This window comes from Chaetura pelagica, unplaced genomic scaffold, assembly GCF_000747805.2.
Source record: "Chaetura pelagica isolate M959 unplaced genomic scaffold, ChaPel_1.0 scaffold90, whole genome shotgun sequence".
NCBI classification, from domain to species: domain Eukaryota; kingdom Metazoa; phylum Chordata; class Aves; order Apodiformes; family Apodidae; genus Chaetura; species Chaetura pelagica.
In genome coordinates this window covers 17336874-17353727 of record NW_009953496.1, presented here as the reverse complement: position 1 = coordinate 17353727, position 16854 = coordinate 17336874, and the positions used below count along the sequence as shown (strand labels likewise).

General features: G+C 40.3%; 1 protein-coding gene across 1 annotated transcript in view; it reads right to left on the bottom strand.

The window, feature by feature from the left end:
- Window positions 1–16854, bottom strand: part of LRRC1 (leucine rich repeat containing 1) — a 70240-nt gene that overhangs the window by 40907 nt on the left and 12479 nt on the right. Inside the window, exon 2 of the mRNA XM_009999267.1 lies at window positions 12751–12868. Coding sequence (XP_009997569.1) covers window positions 12751–12868 — 118 coding nt within the window. The remainder of the gene's footprint in view (window positions 1–12750; window positions 12869–16854) is intronic.

Sequence of the window (16854 nt, the reverse complement as noted above, 5' to 3'; positions counted from 1 at the left end):
TCCCCATGGTGTTTCCTCTAGGAATGGAGGCAAATCACTTCTCCCTCACAAACCCCAGTGCTCCCAGTACCCTCACCAGGCACAGCTTTGAAAACAGCCAGGGCAGATGGAGAAACTGTTTCTAATATTTAGAAGGCTGAGGGAGTTGGGGCTGTTCGACCTGGAAAAGAGGCTGCAGGGACACCTTACAGCAGCCTTCCAGTACCTGAAGGGACCACAGTACCACAGGAAAGCTGTGGAGGAGCTTTTCACCAGAAAGGATAGTGACTGGACAAGGGGTAATGGTTTTAAACTGAAAGAGGGGTGATTTAGGTTAAACATTAGGAAAAAATTCTTCACTGTGAGGGTAGCAAGGCATTGGAGTAGGTTGCTCAGGGAGGTTGTGGAGGCCCCCTCCCTGGAGCTGTTCCAGGCCAGGTTGGATGAGGCTTGTGCAGCCTGGTTTAGTGTGAGGTGTCCCTGCCCACCGCAGGGAGGGTGGAACCTGATGGTCCTCAAGGTCCCTTCCAATCTTAACCATTCTATCATTCTATGATTCTGCGATTACGAGAAGCTCTGGCGCAGTCTAATCACTAACCCTAGAAGTACCCTGCACACTGAAACAACATACTTGCTCTTATCAAAAAGGGCTGAATACCCACAGTGCAAGACACCAAACAACCAAGTTCTCCTGAGACCCCACCTGAAGTACTGTGTCCAGTTCTGGGGAGTCAAGGGCCTGTTAAAGTGAAAGCTGGGGAGGGACCCTTTACCAGGGCATGTAATGACAGGACGAGGAGTAAAGGTTTAAAGCTGAAAGAGGGTAGATTTCCATTAGGTCTTAGGAAGAAATTAGTTCCTGTGAGGATGGCGAGACACTGGCACAGGTTGCTTAGGGCAGCTGTAGATGCCCCTTCCCTGGAAGTGATCAAGACAAGGCTGGATGGGGCTTAGAGAAAGCTGGTCTAGTAGGAGGTGTCCCTGCCCATGCAGGGGGAGTTGGAACTAGATGATCCTTAAGGTTCCTTCCAACCCAAACCATTCTATGATCCTAAGCTATGTTTCCACAACTCCAAGCCACAAAGGAGCAAACAGTTCTCTCAGTATATTTGGTGAAGGAGTATAAATTACTTGCAAATCTACACAGACTCTAAGGTCAATCAACAGCAATACTTGTCCCATAAAATAAAATAGGTGACTGTAGAGACTAAGTCCCATCAGAGATGTTTTATATGTCCTCACACACACACTCCTTCATAACAGCTTTGGTATTTGAGGGGAAACAATTGATCTTTCCTAGTGAGGCCTTTGAGGTTAGAAGGGACAAATCACACTAAGTCCCCAAATTCAAATGACAAGAACTCGCTTCCCTGCAGCAGCTTGGCTTGCCTCACAGAAAGACCAGGCCAGACTGCAGGACATCAGCCTGGCTCAGGCCAGAGAGGTGCAGAGGCCATAATTCAGGACGCTGTGCAGAGGTGTCAGGCTCAAGTGCGACTGAGCCTCGTAGTCAGGCTCTTCAAACCTCTTCATGGGTTTCTTGTTCACAAGCCCAAATCCAACACAACACATGCCACTGATGCAGTCAACAAACAGCTCCTCCACAAAGAACCTCAGAAGTAGCCATGATACTGCAGGACCCACAAGGCTCCCCAATTTAAAATAGGGACACTTAAAGAATCAGCCTATTTCAAAGTGTCACATTCACAAGCATTTCAGCTGACCTCCCTTCAGGAGTGAAAATGTCACACCATATTTCTCTTGCATGGTAGGGACAAACAGGTCTGAAAAGTGGCATCTGAGTAACTAAAAAAAAAAAAGTATCTTTAAGATTGCATAACTAAATGATGATCTTAAAGTGATACATTCTCATAATACCCAAGCACTTGAAAGCATTTGTCTGTCACTAACATTCCAGAAAGTAAAAACACTGACATAATTGCAGGGACATTGTTCTGCCTTGCTACACAGATGGTAAATCAACTACTACTTTTGTCGTGGTGGTAGTTTTTAATAAACATTCATGTAGACCTATTCACTTTTGAAACTGTGTTCCAAGAAATACAAACAGTACACAGAAATGGAAGCCTTCCATTATATAATACACAATATACATAAAACCAAAATAAAAACAAAACTGCATTTACTTTCAGCAAAGCTGATAGTTTTAGCCATTCCAATACTCTATGACTGAGTACCACCTGTAGAAGACTGAATTTGTACTACAGGATTATTGAAAACAGAGGTCTTACGTGCACACAGTAGACATTGTTTCCACGTTGCATTAGAGCAATAACAAATACTGATACTGAGCTCTGCTAACCAGCAGAAAGTAAAGCAGCATGTGATCCATCATTTAGTCTTCATGCCATTCTTCCTGGATAACTAGCTGGAAAAGTCCTGAAAGGGACATAACTATTTCAAAGCTTTTGGTGACTTAGATTAACTTAATTCTTTGCCACCAAGCCAGTGTCCACAACTTTCACACATGCATATACGTCCACACAAACCCCTTTCATATACAGATACAAACTCTGTGTGTGTGAATCATTCTCCCAGATTAAAAAAAAAACAAAACACACAAAAACAACAAACAAAAAGCCCCACAAAAGTCAAACCTCAAGTAGCAGTAACTATCCTCATTTGTTTGGAAAAAACAAAATTATATTATGTAAAAATCATATAAAATTATGTGATGTCTACCATAATATTGCATTGAATAAACAAAGTAATAAGAGAAAAGGCAAGGAGCATGTTAGTACATGAAAAAAAAAAGTATTGTTATTATTATAGGAGAGAAGATAATGGTCCATATTAGAAGCATTGATATAAACAACTGAAATGCAACAGAATATATTAAAATCCATAAGAAATCCTTCTGTTTCTTGATGGATTAAGCAGCTTTCACCATTACTGTTGACTACTTGATTTCATTACAGACCTTAACACATACATCTCTGCCAGTATCAGCAGAAGTAACGTTGAATTCTTTTCTTGCCACTGCTGGATATCCAGCTCAAATCCTACTTAAATATCTGGGATTCTTCTAATGCCACGCACTGACAAATGCTCCACATTTGCATGATGTCCCAGATGTTCTGGCACACAGACTGTGCAGCATTGCTAATAATAAAGCCATAAATCAAGCATAAGCCCTGTGACGTGTGACAATACAAATACACTGGCAGCAAAAAAGAAGTCGTGCCAGCAGAAGTGGATGAAAATCAAGCTTGGCAGTCCTGTATGTAAGAGGGCACACTTCCCCACCACCCCACCCCCTTTCAAATACCTCTTCAGATGTTTAACATTCTACTTTCCAAAAGAATTTGCTAACTATCTAGTAGGTCCTGTAAAAAACTTATATCTTAAGTTTGACACTAGGGAATTCTGTACTGTCTGAATTAATATATTACTTTCAAAAATCACTTTGCTTGGTATTAATCTATTTTTTGTTCAAGATTTTTACAACAGCCACCTCGCTCAATCCCTATTCCTCCAGCTCCCTTCTTCTGGTGTCTAGGAGCATGAAAAAGACAGCCTTCATTTTAAGCTGGCAAAAATTTTTGTGCAGCACATTTTTAGTGCACTGCATATAGAATTTCAAGAACTGACAATATTGTTTTGTCTGCCTGAAGGTTACACAGTCAGCATCCTTTACACATTCTGCAATACTGAACATCATCAATGTCTAATCAATATCAAGACAGAAGGAAATGTAGAGAGCACTGTGCTTTAGTAGAGCTGGAGCTTACAAACTCCATACACCCCAGAAAAAGTCAACTGAATAGTCTTGATCTAGACAATCATAGCAGGAGGCCCACCACCAAGTATGTACACCACAGGCAAGACACCATAACCACTTAGTAATTAGTAAGTTGTTAATGCATTCAGTGGTTGATTTGTTTATACCAAATATATACCCATCTCAGACTCAAAGATTGAATTCATGCAGCATTATGCCCCAGGAGAGAGAGAACCAGTGGCAAACCAGATTTTCTCCATTCAATTCACAGTTATCTTGGTATCTTTCCTGACATTTCAACGCAAAAGACTGTGTCTTATCCTAGCCTTAAGTCTTCATAGGCATGTATCAGTAAAACAGCAGAAGACCCAGATTCCTTGCTAAACTCAAGCTCCTCCACCTAATTAACCTGGAACTATCGTTTCCTTGTGATCAGATCTTCCAAGTTTGCCCTATGCACAGTTTCTTATTCCTCCTGTTTCCATACAGATTTCCCTCCCTACCTCTTGTATGTACAGTATCTACTATGGTATATCACACATACATACAGGCACACAACAGGTCCAATAAAGCATTAGGCACTGCAGTGCTCAAGTGACTTAGAGCCTAGAGGTCCTCTTCCCACTTCCATGGAGGTTCTTCTGTGCCACACTCTGCAGAGGGGTCTCTGAGATGCCTGCCCTCGGGGAAGCTCTCTCGCCCCACTCTCCACGTCCTTCACCTTCCCAACGTTGAAGGAGAAAAGCACCCACTTAGTGAAATACTTTAGAAGAAGGAATTTGTGGTGCAAATATTTTTTTTGTCTTTATGAAGGGCTCTTCAGCTGCAAAGCCCAGCTGAGTAGGCTGCTGTCACTCACAGGCCACCACCACATATCTCTCCACCCTCCCTAAAACAGCCAAGTGCAGCTCCCAGAGGTTGTGGGGATGGAGGAAGGTCACTCATCCTCTCCCTCCATTTCCAGAATAAAATCATGACGATCTGCCAGGCTTCTTTTTGTGACAGAAACCAGACAGTTTTTCTACTAACACTGAAAGCTGCAGTAATCAACCCCTTTAGATAAACCGCACGATTTCTGGGGCACAATGTGACAACAGGCGTCACACAGTTCTTGCAAAGTCTATTGAGATTAAGTGGCTCTTGTACAAGTTCTAACATTTCCTCTTGAAGCTTTAAGGCTGAGGATATACAAAATACAAGAGATAGAGCTCTTTTAAGACCTGCCTTTACAACTTTAAGGAAGATTCACAAATAGGTTTTCTGAATTAAATCCCTTACTGTATAATCACCAAGAAACTGAAGTAGGGTATGTACCTCGCTCCTCCTCCTCATAGCTTCTGCATGCAGCCCTTTCCCAAGGGAGAAGATGAGCACAGGAAAAAGTCCCCACAAAACTGCATTTAATGGATACATCAGCCATTTACTTGAAAGAAAACTGTGTGGGGACATAAAAACAGGCTGGCTTTTGATTAGGTAGCATGGGGTAAAGCAACAGATGGTTCTTCTTCAGCTGCAGGAAGAAGCAGTGACAGAGGACTAAGAGCTGCAAATCGGAAACAGGAGGAAAAGATGTGCATGGGGGAACCTCAAAGATCAGATCACAAGGAAACAACTGTTCCAGGTTAATTAAGTGGAAAAGCTTGAGTTCAGCACAGAATTTAGGTTTTCTGCCTTTTTACTGATACATGCCAATGAAGAGTTCTACAAGGCCAGGAGACATTTTTATATGGATTTCCATCTTGGACCTCAAGGCTAGCAGGAACTAAATATTTTTCGTCTGAGAGGCAAGAAAATAAATTTAAAAAAAAAAAAGTAAAAACAACTATTCTACCTATGAAGCTGTGGATGACAGAAAGTATATGTGTTTTAGCAACACAGTCACAATTTTATCAGATTAACTCTTCAGTAACTTCCTAGTCATGGCATCTAACTTCTGAAAAAAAAAAAAAGAAACCAAAACCCAAGCAATTCTGCGGATAAAAGAACAACGCCTGTTTGCAGATTGCCATTTTATTACCTCTAATCTAGATTATTCAGAAAATGAAGTATTTATTTTATGTCACACCCATATGGATTGTCTGGTGTTTAATGTTTTAGCTGATACTTCAGCAGGCCAAAGGTTTCTCTCTCCAACTTGTCCTGCTGCTTTCAAAAAGAAAAAACACTTCACTAAAAAAAACAAACAAAAACACCCCTCAAAAAAACCAAACAAACAAAAAAAAAACTTCGAAATCCATAGCTTTCTCTTGAAGCTGGATGAAGTCAGACACTACTGCAGTATCTGTACACAAATACAATAGTAAAGCTTCCTTAGAAAAAGAATTTAAACCTGGCAGAATATACCTTGATGGAAAAAAAAAACACTTTTCTGCAATCCATTTAAAAATAACACCTTCTAACTTCTCTAATTAGATTATCCCATCATGACATTTCACTTATCTTCTCTTTTCCAATCAGTCAGCACTTGCTACTTCCTCCTTCCCCAGCCTGATGAGCAATCCTCGGTGACGAAGTCCAGGCATTTCTCTCTCACCTGCTTCTCCTACTGCATAATAAAGCTCACCTCCTCCTCCAACTTACCAACATCAAATTCATTTTACTGACACAGGTTCACAAAGTCCAACTTTTATATCACTTCTTCAAAGTCAGCAAGAATTTCTATGCATCTGTAGAGCTCTGAAGTGCTCCAGAATCTAAAAGCAATTTGTAGTATGTTTCTTTCTTCCACAATATTCTGCTTTGTACATCCCTAAATTTCATGTGTAAGACAGCAAACACACAAAAAAAACCCACAAAACCAAAAATCTGTTAAAACAGTTAAAACAGTCACCGGCCTGACTCAGGCTAAAGTTTATAATAATCTGCAGTTTTGCTGTACCACCATACAAACTACGATACTCTGGGTGGAGTGGGATGTCCTATGACTTTCAAGTGTTCATAACCAGGGTTGCAGTGACTGCATTCACAGGATGCTTTCTTACAACAGGTAAGCAGTGTCCACTGAGAGCAATTCTTGTTTGTCCATAAGTGCCCACCTGGACACAAATCAGTTCAGAAGGCAAACAAGCAATATCAAGCAGCTGAATTTGTTAACAAAAAAGATGCATTTCCAACTATAGTGCCTCACAGCACAGATTTGCTGGCATGATTTTTTTCTTGTCCAATGAGCAAGAAAGTGTCAATTCACATTTTTTTCTCAGCATTCTGGGTTTTGCTGTTTGCCAGCAGACTTGTATCAGCATGTTTGTGTCAGGGCAGCTGGTGGCAGGCGGAGAAGAGGATTTCACAGAGATCTCTGCTTGGATGCTGTGGAAGTGCAGCAGAGGTGAAAAGCCAGATGCAAGGTGAAAGCACAGGCCAAAAGGCAGCAGCTGTTCAACCAGAGAGCAGAGCCCATGCGGGGCTGCAGGGCAGCATCAGAAGACATGTTTCTGCCTAATTAGCTTATATCCTCACTGTAAAACAGCTGGGTCACCAACCCAAGCTGAACTGAAACAAGTGTTCCAGCCTTTTCTCTGTCAGTATTTCTAGTTTGAAAACACCATTTATCCTACTTTCGGTAAGGGAGAGGAAAAGAGGGACACTTTGTGGGCAGAAGGGAGGTAATCCTACAGTACATACTTGACAGGTATGTCTTTGAGAGCAGATAGATGAATTAAAAGGGGAGAGCATTGGTGTGTATGCACTGATACAAACAAGCGAGCTGAAGCCCCAGAGGAATGACGCAGATACTACACACCACTCTTCAGTGGCATCGACTGGTGCTCGGCACGTCAGCTGCCAAGTGCTCAACAGGCCTTCTATGGAAGCTTTAAATGACTTGTTGAATAAAATGTACCTATCACACCATACACATTGTGGTGTCTTGAGGATGGTTAAGATCTCTAAAAAGACTTAATTAGTTTGTAAAGCAGCTAAAAAATAATAAACACTTGAAAGAAAAAGAAGTAATATCAAACCACCTGCAACTGAATGTAAAGCAGTTAAATACTGTTGATTTCTGAAAGAACCCTGGTAACTGAAGACAAAATAAAACAAAAGATTCTAAATCTGCAACTACAGTCTATCTTGGGCACTGCTCAGACTGCCAGCCTTGCACAGCAGCAGCTCTCTCCTTACAGTTCTGTGACTATTGAGATACTACTGAGGAATCATTTTTACTGTTACAGTAGTTCTGGGGTAGCACCTTTATCTTTTGTGAAATCTGTAATTATTTTCATGTAAGTGAGAGTATATTTGCAACTGTATATGGCAACTGTGTTCAGAGAGGATTTTGGAATTAGAATATCCTGATGTCACAAGACTTCTGTCCAGAGCGATTCTGCTATCAATACAGTCGTAAGCTCAGTTTAACCTGAAACTACAAAAATGGGTAATAACTTATATATCATGCAGCCAGTATCCATCTTCCAGGTAGGTATGAAGCCATGCATATTAAATTAACGTTATTACATAATCATTACTGTTATTGTTGTTATTGATATTACTGTTATTATATAGCAAAGTAAAGACCCACATTGAGATTTTGGTATCAAGCACCATGCAGAGACAAATATGGCTTAACAAGATCTGCTCACACACAGATTTCCTCACTACATGCCACAGCAAACCTATTGTCCCTCAGTTCACAAAGCAACATATCTCAGCACTTCCACGGAAGAATAGCTAACTTGAATCCCCTTACCTGCTCCCAGCTAGAGAGCCACTACAGACAGTGCAAATCTGCTGGTACACAGAATCTGCTAGTATCCTAGAAGAGCTGAATGAAACAAGCTGCTGACAATCTGACAAAGTCTGGAAAACATATAGGACGTTTAAGGAAAAGGAAAAAAAAAAAGGGGCTCACATGCCACACCTGTTCAGAGAAAAGTGCATTCTTTCAAATAAAAATGCTACCATTAAATTAACATCTTCAGGGCATTTTAAGGAGCATGCAATATCGTAACGAAAATGCACCAGTGGGATCTAAAATGCTTGTCAAAGGCAAAAAAAAAAAATCCTCTTCATAGAGAATAGGGATGCTAAACAGGACTGCACCACGTCTGCAGGAACACAGCATACATAGGTGGCACATATATACCCAAATACCACCACGCATTAAATCACCTAGAGAAACTTTATGCATTACCCCTCCTGTCTGGAAGAAGCTACAGACCAAGAAAAGCCATTCACATTTTAATGACTCTTGGATAGCAGGGCCCTAAACTGTAAGAATTCAGCCTCCAGGGGTTGCAAAGAAGAAAAGGGGGGAGGGAGCCACTGGAGGAAACCTCGGCTGGACGAGCAGCATGGGTACCAGCCTGCCACAATTCCCAGGGATCTCAGACAAACTGCACACACTTTGGGAGACAGAGACATTTAATGAAATGCCAGTCAAAGCACAAGGAAAAATCTGTGGAAATTTAAGCACACCTTTTGAGATTGCACCTCTCTTCTGAATCATGAGGTCTTTCAAGACTTGTCCTGGAAAGTGCCCCAGTACACTTCATAGAGCAGAATCTCTCCTCTACTATGTGTAGCAAAGACTTTCACTGAAACTCAATGCAATGTACAGTCCTACCCAACCTTGAATGACATCAGGAAGGACATTTCAGTGACCCTGCGTCCTTGCAGAATTCACCAGTGATGTAAGAATCTAGAAAAAGATTTACCCAAGCTTGGGGAGTCTGAGGGAACCAGACACACAGCAGTTAAGCATCTCAGATGATGCCACAGGGAACACTCAGTCTCAGACATGCTTTGACAGCAACTCAAAGACTCAGACGTCCACTGTTGAAATTCTACAAGTCTTCTTTTCTAGCCTCAGGACTAATACATCAGTTTTTTTAACAACCAAAGACCAAGGGGCAAAGATAAACCATACTGCCAAATAACCTTCAAAGTGTTTGCCATCCCTATGCTGTTCTCTTAGCACAGCTTCTCTGCCCTCTGATATTCCCATTCTTGATTCATCCATTCAAACTTTGCTCAAATAACACCCTCAGCAGGACTAGAAAAGCAGTGGGAATACTTCCTAGGAAATCTGCATGATCACATGGCATTGCAGAGGAATAAGAAATAGCATCAACATGCAAATAATCCAGGAAAAATGTAAGTTTATATGGCTTCTAGCCTTCCCCAAATCCTTCTCCTTCTGCACCACTAAGGCTCTCATCTTACCTTCCCAGACTTCTCTCACATACACCCAAGATCACAGGAGCATCAAATTTACATTTGCTGAAGATTTCTGAGTTTTACTTAGAAGGATTTTTGCCATTCTAAATTTACTTATTAACCAAAAATTGCTTAATAGGATTAATTATGTAGCATATTTTTAACATACACTAGCATGTCTCAGGCATTTTAAATCACTTGGGAACTTAAGAAAGCCACATATACCAGTCTCCCTGTTGATCCTTCCTGAGTGCCTAAGACCTAGGGCTACTTACTCAGCGTGTAACACCAAATTGCACAAACACGCAAAGCTGCTTCTGAGGAACCAGGAGGTATCCTGCTTGGGGGGGATGAATCCCACCTTCAGATGCAACCCCTCAGTGCTGCACAAAATGCAGCCAGTCACTGCAGCCTGGAAGTGCACCCTAGTCCAGCTGTACAATGTACCCATCGTCTCATGAAGTTTCAAAGATCATTTGATGACCAAAGGATTAGAAAGTATGAGAAAGGAGGACATGTTACCATTTTATTATGAGGGAAATGGAATACTTTGTTTATTCAAAACCCTCTCCTCCTCCTGTGATGAGAGGTTAAATATAAAGGGCTACTCCTGTACACAGAACATTACATTAATTTTTATTTGCATTTTTAAGCTATTGAGGAAATAGAATGGCCAGAACTGAAAGCAATTAGTGCACCGAACCAGACAGCTAAAGCAACAAAAAACACAGAACAATGATCTCTTATTTCCCAAGTTCAGATGTCACCATCACACTTTCCTATTCATGCAGCATACTGCATTTTGAAAAGCTGAGCTGTTTTTCTCGGCCTGAAAGGAATACAAAGAGTTCCTATTTTTTTTTTTTTTTCTAAGTACTTTTGTACTTAGAAAAACAAAAACGATGGAGTCCAAACCACTGAGCAGGAGAAATGTTTGGCAGGTTGAGAATCTGACATATTGGAAAGCGGGTTCAAAATACAAGGCTAAGAAATTAAAATGCTGTAAATCTCCAAAATCTTATGTGAGAATTCCCCCTGCTTCATTCCAGATGGTGTGTGTTTTGCCTTCTAATTTTAAGAGTTATGAGACAACCACAAGATGACCAAACAGGGGAAAGTAACATCAGTCATCTTCTGCACTGCCCCCCCTGCACCACCTCGCATGGTGCGATTCTCATTTGAAGAGTCAAGTTGTGCAATAACTGTGACATAATTAAGCAGGATCAGTCACCTTCTGCATTGAACCACAGAAAAGAGAAAGTAATGCAATAAAATGGGCGATTAACACTGAACCTTGGATATAGGGAAGCAACTGCTCCCTGCCGCCTGCTGCTTCTCTGATGCCGCCTGCATCGGTTGAGAAAACACTTCCCTGTGCAGCAACTTCTAATGACACGCATGCATCTACCCAACCATAAACGTTCACACCATCTGTTCTCGTTACAGTTGAGCTCTCAAGCCAACTTCCAAGTCAGGCTGACAAGAGTTCACATGGCTCTGATCCACCAGCTCTTTTGCAGTTAGTTATTCATTTGCAAAGAGGATTACTAAACCAACAGTGTTTCCTTTTGTGTAAGGTCTGTCACAGACAGCATCCAACTCAGCAGCCAAAATACTATGTCGATTAATGCTGGTGTATTTCTAAAATGTTTTAACTAGTGTGTCTCTCAGATGTTTTTTTCCAGTTTTCTTCTCTTACAAGGTTTTGCACATGTGCATAAAATTATATGGTTCACTGAAATTTTTCAGAAACTGCCTGGAGACTCATTATGCTTCATCAGTTATATTATCAGATAAAGATGGTGTTAGAAGCACCAAACAAATAAAGGAAAGATGCACATTTCAGACAGTACAGGAAGGTATAGTGGCCACTGAATATTCTTCAGTGACAAAGGTTCAATGCGCAGTTAAACTGGAAATAATAAAAGGCTCCCCATTACACTAATACTCTTGAATATTCAGTTACACCCCCACTTATTTATAAGGTTATGCAACTTTGCTCTCTCCCACCCCATCCATCACACCTCAGAGCCCTTTGTGCATATTCACTGCATCTAAGAAAGAAAAAATAGCTGACAGTTGCTCTAATTTGGTAACACAGATTCTCTATTTCTAGATCTCTGGGTCGTATGGCTGTTTAAAGGTGACCCACCAGCCCCTGAATTTCTTGCAGAACTGGTAAGTTCACCAGGCCACCAAAAAATAAAAATAAAAATAAATAATCATTTTTTTCACTGTATCACAGCTCTGGACAATATAAGCAGCAAACATTAAAACCTAATTATAAAGCCATGTGGCTTCCAGTAACACATGCTAAAAGACAATTTATCCCAGCATCCTTTTCTGAAGTTATCTCTGCAAGTGACCATCAGGCTGATGGAAATAACACTGGAAATACCAGAACTCTGCCTCTTGCTAATCACACGTAGAAAGGAGAGCAGAGATAAAGAACTGGACTTCTAACCCACAGGCAGCCTTCTTTCAAACAGAAAGGAGCTTTCTTCTTTCAGTCTCTTTTTTTTTTTTTTCTTAAATTCTAGGCATTTCAGAGAGCTTGGGGAAAGAAATCAACATTGTGACAGGCACACATGAAAAAATAGGATGTAGAGCATTCTTTAAACTGGAAAATAAAGCAGGCTTTCAGAAAGGCATAACTACAGTCAAGCATTACTTTATTATTGTATTACCACCACCGGCTCTCCTCTGCTTTTTCCCTCCTCCCCATCTAGACCTACAGGCGAATCCATGAATTACACAGAAAAGTGTTCTGCAGGACACAGATAGCAACTTCAGAGACAGAAAAACCCTACTAACCCAGTTTTATAGACCGTGTCATAGGATGGTATAGAATCAAACAAATTCACCCTGGAGCTTACCATTTCGAGACAAATCAAGTTCCACCAGCTGCATGAAATTCGCTATTTCTGGAGGGAGCCGCTGGATTTCATTATCACTAAGTCCAAGTTTCCGTAACTTCACAAGCTGGAAGAAAGGCTGAAAGAAAGAACAAATTCCACGTCAGAAAATATTCACATAACTTATATGTAAGCATGATAAATGATAAGCAATAACTGGAAGCCACTTTTAAAATTTGAGCTAATTAAATCTGTAAAGCTCACTATTAAAGATCACAGCAGACAGACACTACCGAAATCCAGAGTGCTTGCTTCAAAATCATTAATGGGGTGAGGTTACCCAGCAGGGTAATTAAAAGCATCCTAATTATACACTGGGGCTCATTAGGAAGTTAATGCAGAGAGACACTTCTAAAGGACAATCCAGAAAATCCACAGAGAGGGGCTGGCAAGGTTTTCTTCACCAGCGACAGCCACAACCAACTAGGTTACAGAGCCAGTCTCCCTCAGGAAGACTTTATCTCCAGCCTCACACATCCTCCATCCCATGGCCCAGTTTCAGAAGGACTAATGAAAGTTGGGCAGGATACACACAGTTCCAGGTCTTCCCAGCTTGAAGAAGAACCCAACCCAGCCAATAAGGACCTGGGCATGCCAAGCAGAGAGAATGCTACCTTTCCCTGACCTCCAGCTATGGGTTCAGAGGGTCTAGCAGCCACCAAGACAAAACAACCAACAAAGGAGACAGGCCTCTCTACAAATCAGGTCAACCCCAGGCTCTGGGAACAGCTGGTGATTGAAAGACAAAATGGTCATTAAAAACCTATTAAGGTGTGAAAGCTGGAGGGCCCTTATCACAGCTTTCCTCTCTCCCAGGCAGGCCTTTGCATAAGAGTGACTGCAAGTGCTGAGGAAAGGAATTGTGAAGAATTAAATTACTTTAAACACAAGTTTTGACCATAAATGACCAGATTCCCCAAATTTTGAGCGAGTTTTGTGCCCCCAGAGTGCACAAGCATTTTTGCCCAGCAGTCAGAACTTGTGCACCTCACCCACACACAGCATGTGTGTGTGCCTGCACCCTCACAGGTTTTGCTTCTCAGGGTAACTGCAAGATGGTAGGAAGTCTGGGACATCGGGTTATGTTTAATCACCTGCAAGCCCTTCTCGGAAATTAGGCCCTTTTTATTATTATTATTTTATTTGGGTGCTGGAGAATGTGCTCTGAATGTCACTCAATTCCACGTTAGTTTGACACAAAAAGGGGCAGTAGGACACAAGGTAAGAGCAAAATTTTATTAATCTGTATTATGATGCAGATTTTCTATCTTATTTTGAGTGTCTTACACGTAAGTCAGGCTTTAAGTGCAAGGTTTTGCAACCTCAGCAACAATCCTTCAATATATACTGTTGTTCCTTGTCACAGAAAAACACAACTGAAATTGATGTGTTTTACTCCAAAAACCATGGGTTCCTTCTAGGGAATAAAAAGGATAAAGCTTTGAAGAGTTTATAAACACTCAATAGGCAAAAGATGCACCAAATCTGAATGCAAAAATTTGAACACATTTTTTGATTCGGAAAGGCACTCCCTTCTCCAAGTATTAAAGGCTTTTAGTAACACAGTTGAAATGTAACAGGAATATAAAAAACCTTTACAATTCCACATCTCTAGCTCCCTAAAAAGCACATATTAGAATTAAAATAGCCACAAATGTGTTGTTTTTTTTTAAATCCTGGTTTGTCCTCATGACATCCACAACTATATTGTCTTATCATTAACATTTTTTATTTTCTAAAACAAGAGCATCCCTTTTGCTAAATATTTATTCATATGACCATACCAATAATCCATCAGAAGCTTAGAAAAGCACTTACAGATACTTTTGTGAAAACACAGGAGTACACTCCACTAAGGAGATCCCAATCTGTCCTAACACTGCCCAAAAAAAATATATACCAAAAAGTGTTTCTCAGGCAAATCTTCTCCTAAGTAACAGTTGTCCTTACCAGAGATGCTCTAAAATGGCTAGTGAGAAAAGACAGAGAGAACATGGTTAAATACAGAACTATCATCAAAAAGCTATTAGGAGCTGGGCATCCCTAGGAAGGTTTGAAATCTCTCACCACACCAGGTGTCAATGTTGCTTTTATTTATTAAATGTGCAGAGCACCTATGTGCAACAAACAATTACACAATATTTAAAGCATTCCTGTTTCTTTAACTCACTACTTAAAACAAAAATTATCTGGGAGCTTTATTTCTATTTTGCATAACAATTTTTAATGAATTGCACCATTCCCTAGATAAAATCAGATACTGCAGTTATGTGAATGGCATTTCTTTGAACTTCCTGTTTTTATCCTTTAAACTACAGTACTTAATCATTCTTGCATGCTTAGTACAGCCTAGTCTCATTTCAGTATCTATTCTTCTTTTATCCAAGGCACATCATTAGTGTTTTAAAGCACTGCTGGAGAGGCAAGCACCTCGTTTTTTGCCCTATTTGTTCTACCTGTCAAAATGACCACAAGGAAGAGAATTATGAGGTTTCTGAATAGTATTCAACAAATGCAGATATATAAATGTATGTATATATATAAAGATCTGTAATTCCTTAAATATATGCCAATCAGAAACATGTTCCTAATTCAACATATGAGACACAGCTCAGCCTCTTTGAACAGCTCTAACACAAACCAAAGTGCACTAGGGTTGTTGGCCAGAGCAGCACATCCTCCCAGCACGCTGTAATAGCAGGTTTGGACTGCAGACCCAATGTCTCTACAAGTATCTTGGCAACATTTTTAATGCTGCTTAGTTTAGCCAGCCTAATTAATAGTGGTTCAGTGAGACAAATAATTCCGTGAGTACCAGCACTAAAGAAGCCTACAACTTTCTATTTAGCTGCATTTCCCAACCTTCAATTGAAGCTTTTCCTGCTATCAAAGAATTTATAAAGGTTTCTCTTACATGAATTTTCTAAGAAATCACTTGAATAGAGCCTCCTCTAAACTAACCAAGTTTCTCTCCTCCATCCAGTCACGTACTTTTTAAAAAACTGTCAAAACTGGGTCAATGTCAGCCAACAAAAGAAATAAAAAGATAAATGTGTGGCTCACTGAAAAGTGCAGTGTGACCCACCACACCTTGTTTTTAATAGTTTGTTTTCTTAAAAAATTACTACTACAACTGGCATTTAATTAAAGAAACAGAAGTTAACGGAAGTAAGCCAAACTAGTAGCATTGATAAAACTCAGTATTTTCTCTTGCAAAAGTGACCAAAACAAGGTCTCTGCCTTTCTTTCAATGATTCACTCCTGCAACAAAAAGCACTCATGCCTGAGAACCTCGCCTGAACGCTTAGCACTTTTCCTGATGGAAAATTTAAAAATTAATTAAAATAGATGAAAGCAATAGTTAACTGAAATTTTAAAAAGACAAAACAAAACAAACAAAAAAAAAACAAACACAGGAGGGCACAAAGACCTACTTGCAGCTACCGCTGTTGAAGGGGAGGAGCAACATCTCACTGCTAGAGCCTTTCCAATGTGAGGGACATGTCACACTCTAAACCCATTCAGCATAGGTAGAATAACTAAATGCTTACTGTGTTATGCAAAACGTTTCCATAAAATGGCTACTACTAGCAGCAAAGATAATTAAAATTAGAAATTTTATTAAATTCACTTCCTGATTTTCAAGATAAGCATGAGCAACAGAAATTAGAATGACAGGGATAAGAGGAAGAAAACTGCAAATTAACTCCAGTTGCAGGGCTATATTCACAGCAGAGAGTAAAAGCTGGGGGGTTTGGGTTTTGGTGCAGACACTTGAGATGTTCCTGACAAGCTTACAAATTTATAAGCACTTGCTCTCATGTCACATTTCCCTCACACATCAGTATGGATTTTCAACATATACAGGCTGCCTCAGCTTGAAAGGCTTTGCCAGGAAATTGCACTACTATGTTCAAACAGGAATTAAGTAATCTAGCAAGACACAATACATTACTAGGTCGTGCTCCTTAGAAACACCACCTATACTTTTTGCTCCCATTTTCCAAACAGAATGGATCAGCTTAAAGGTATCTGGATATACCTTTAGAATTAAAAAGTAACACA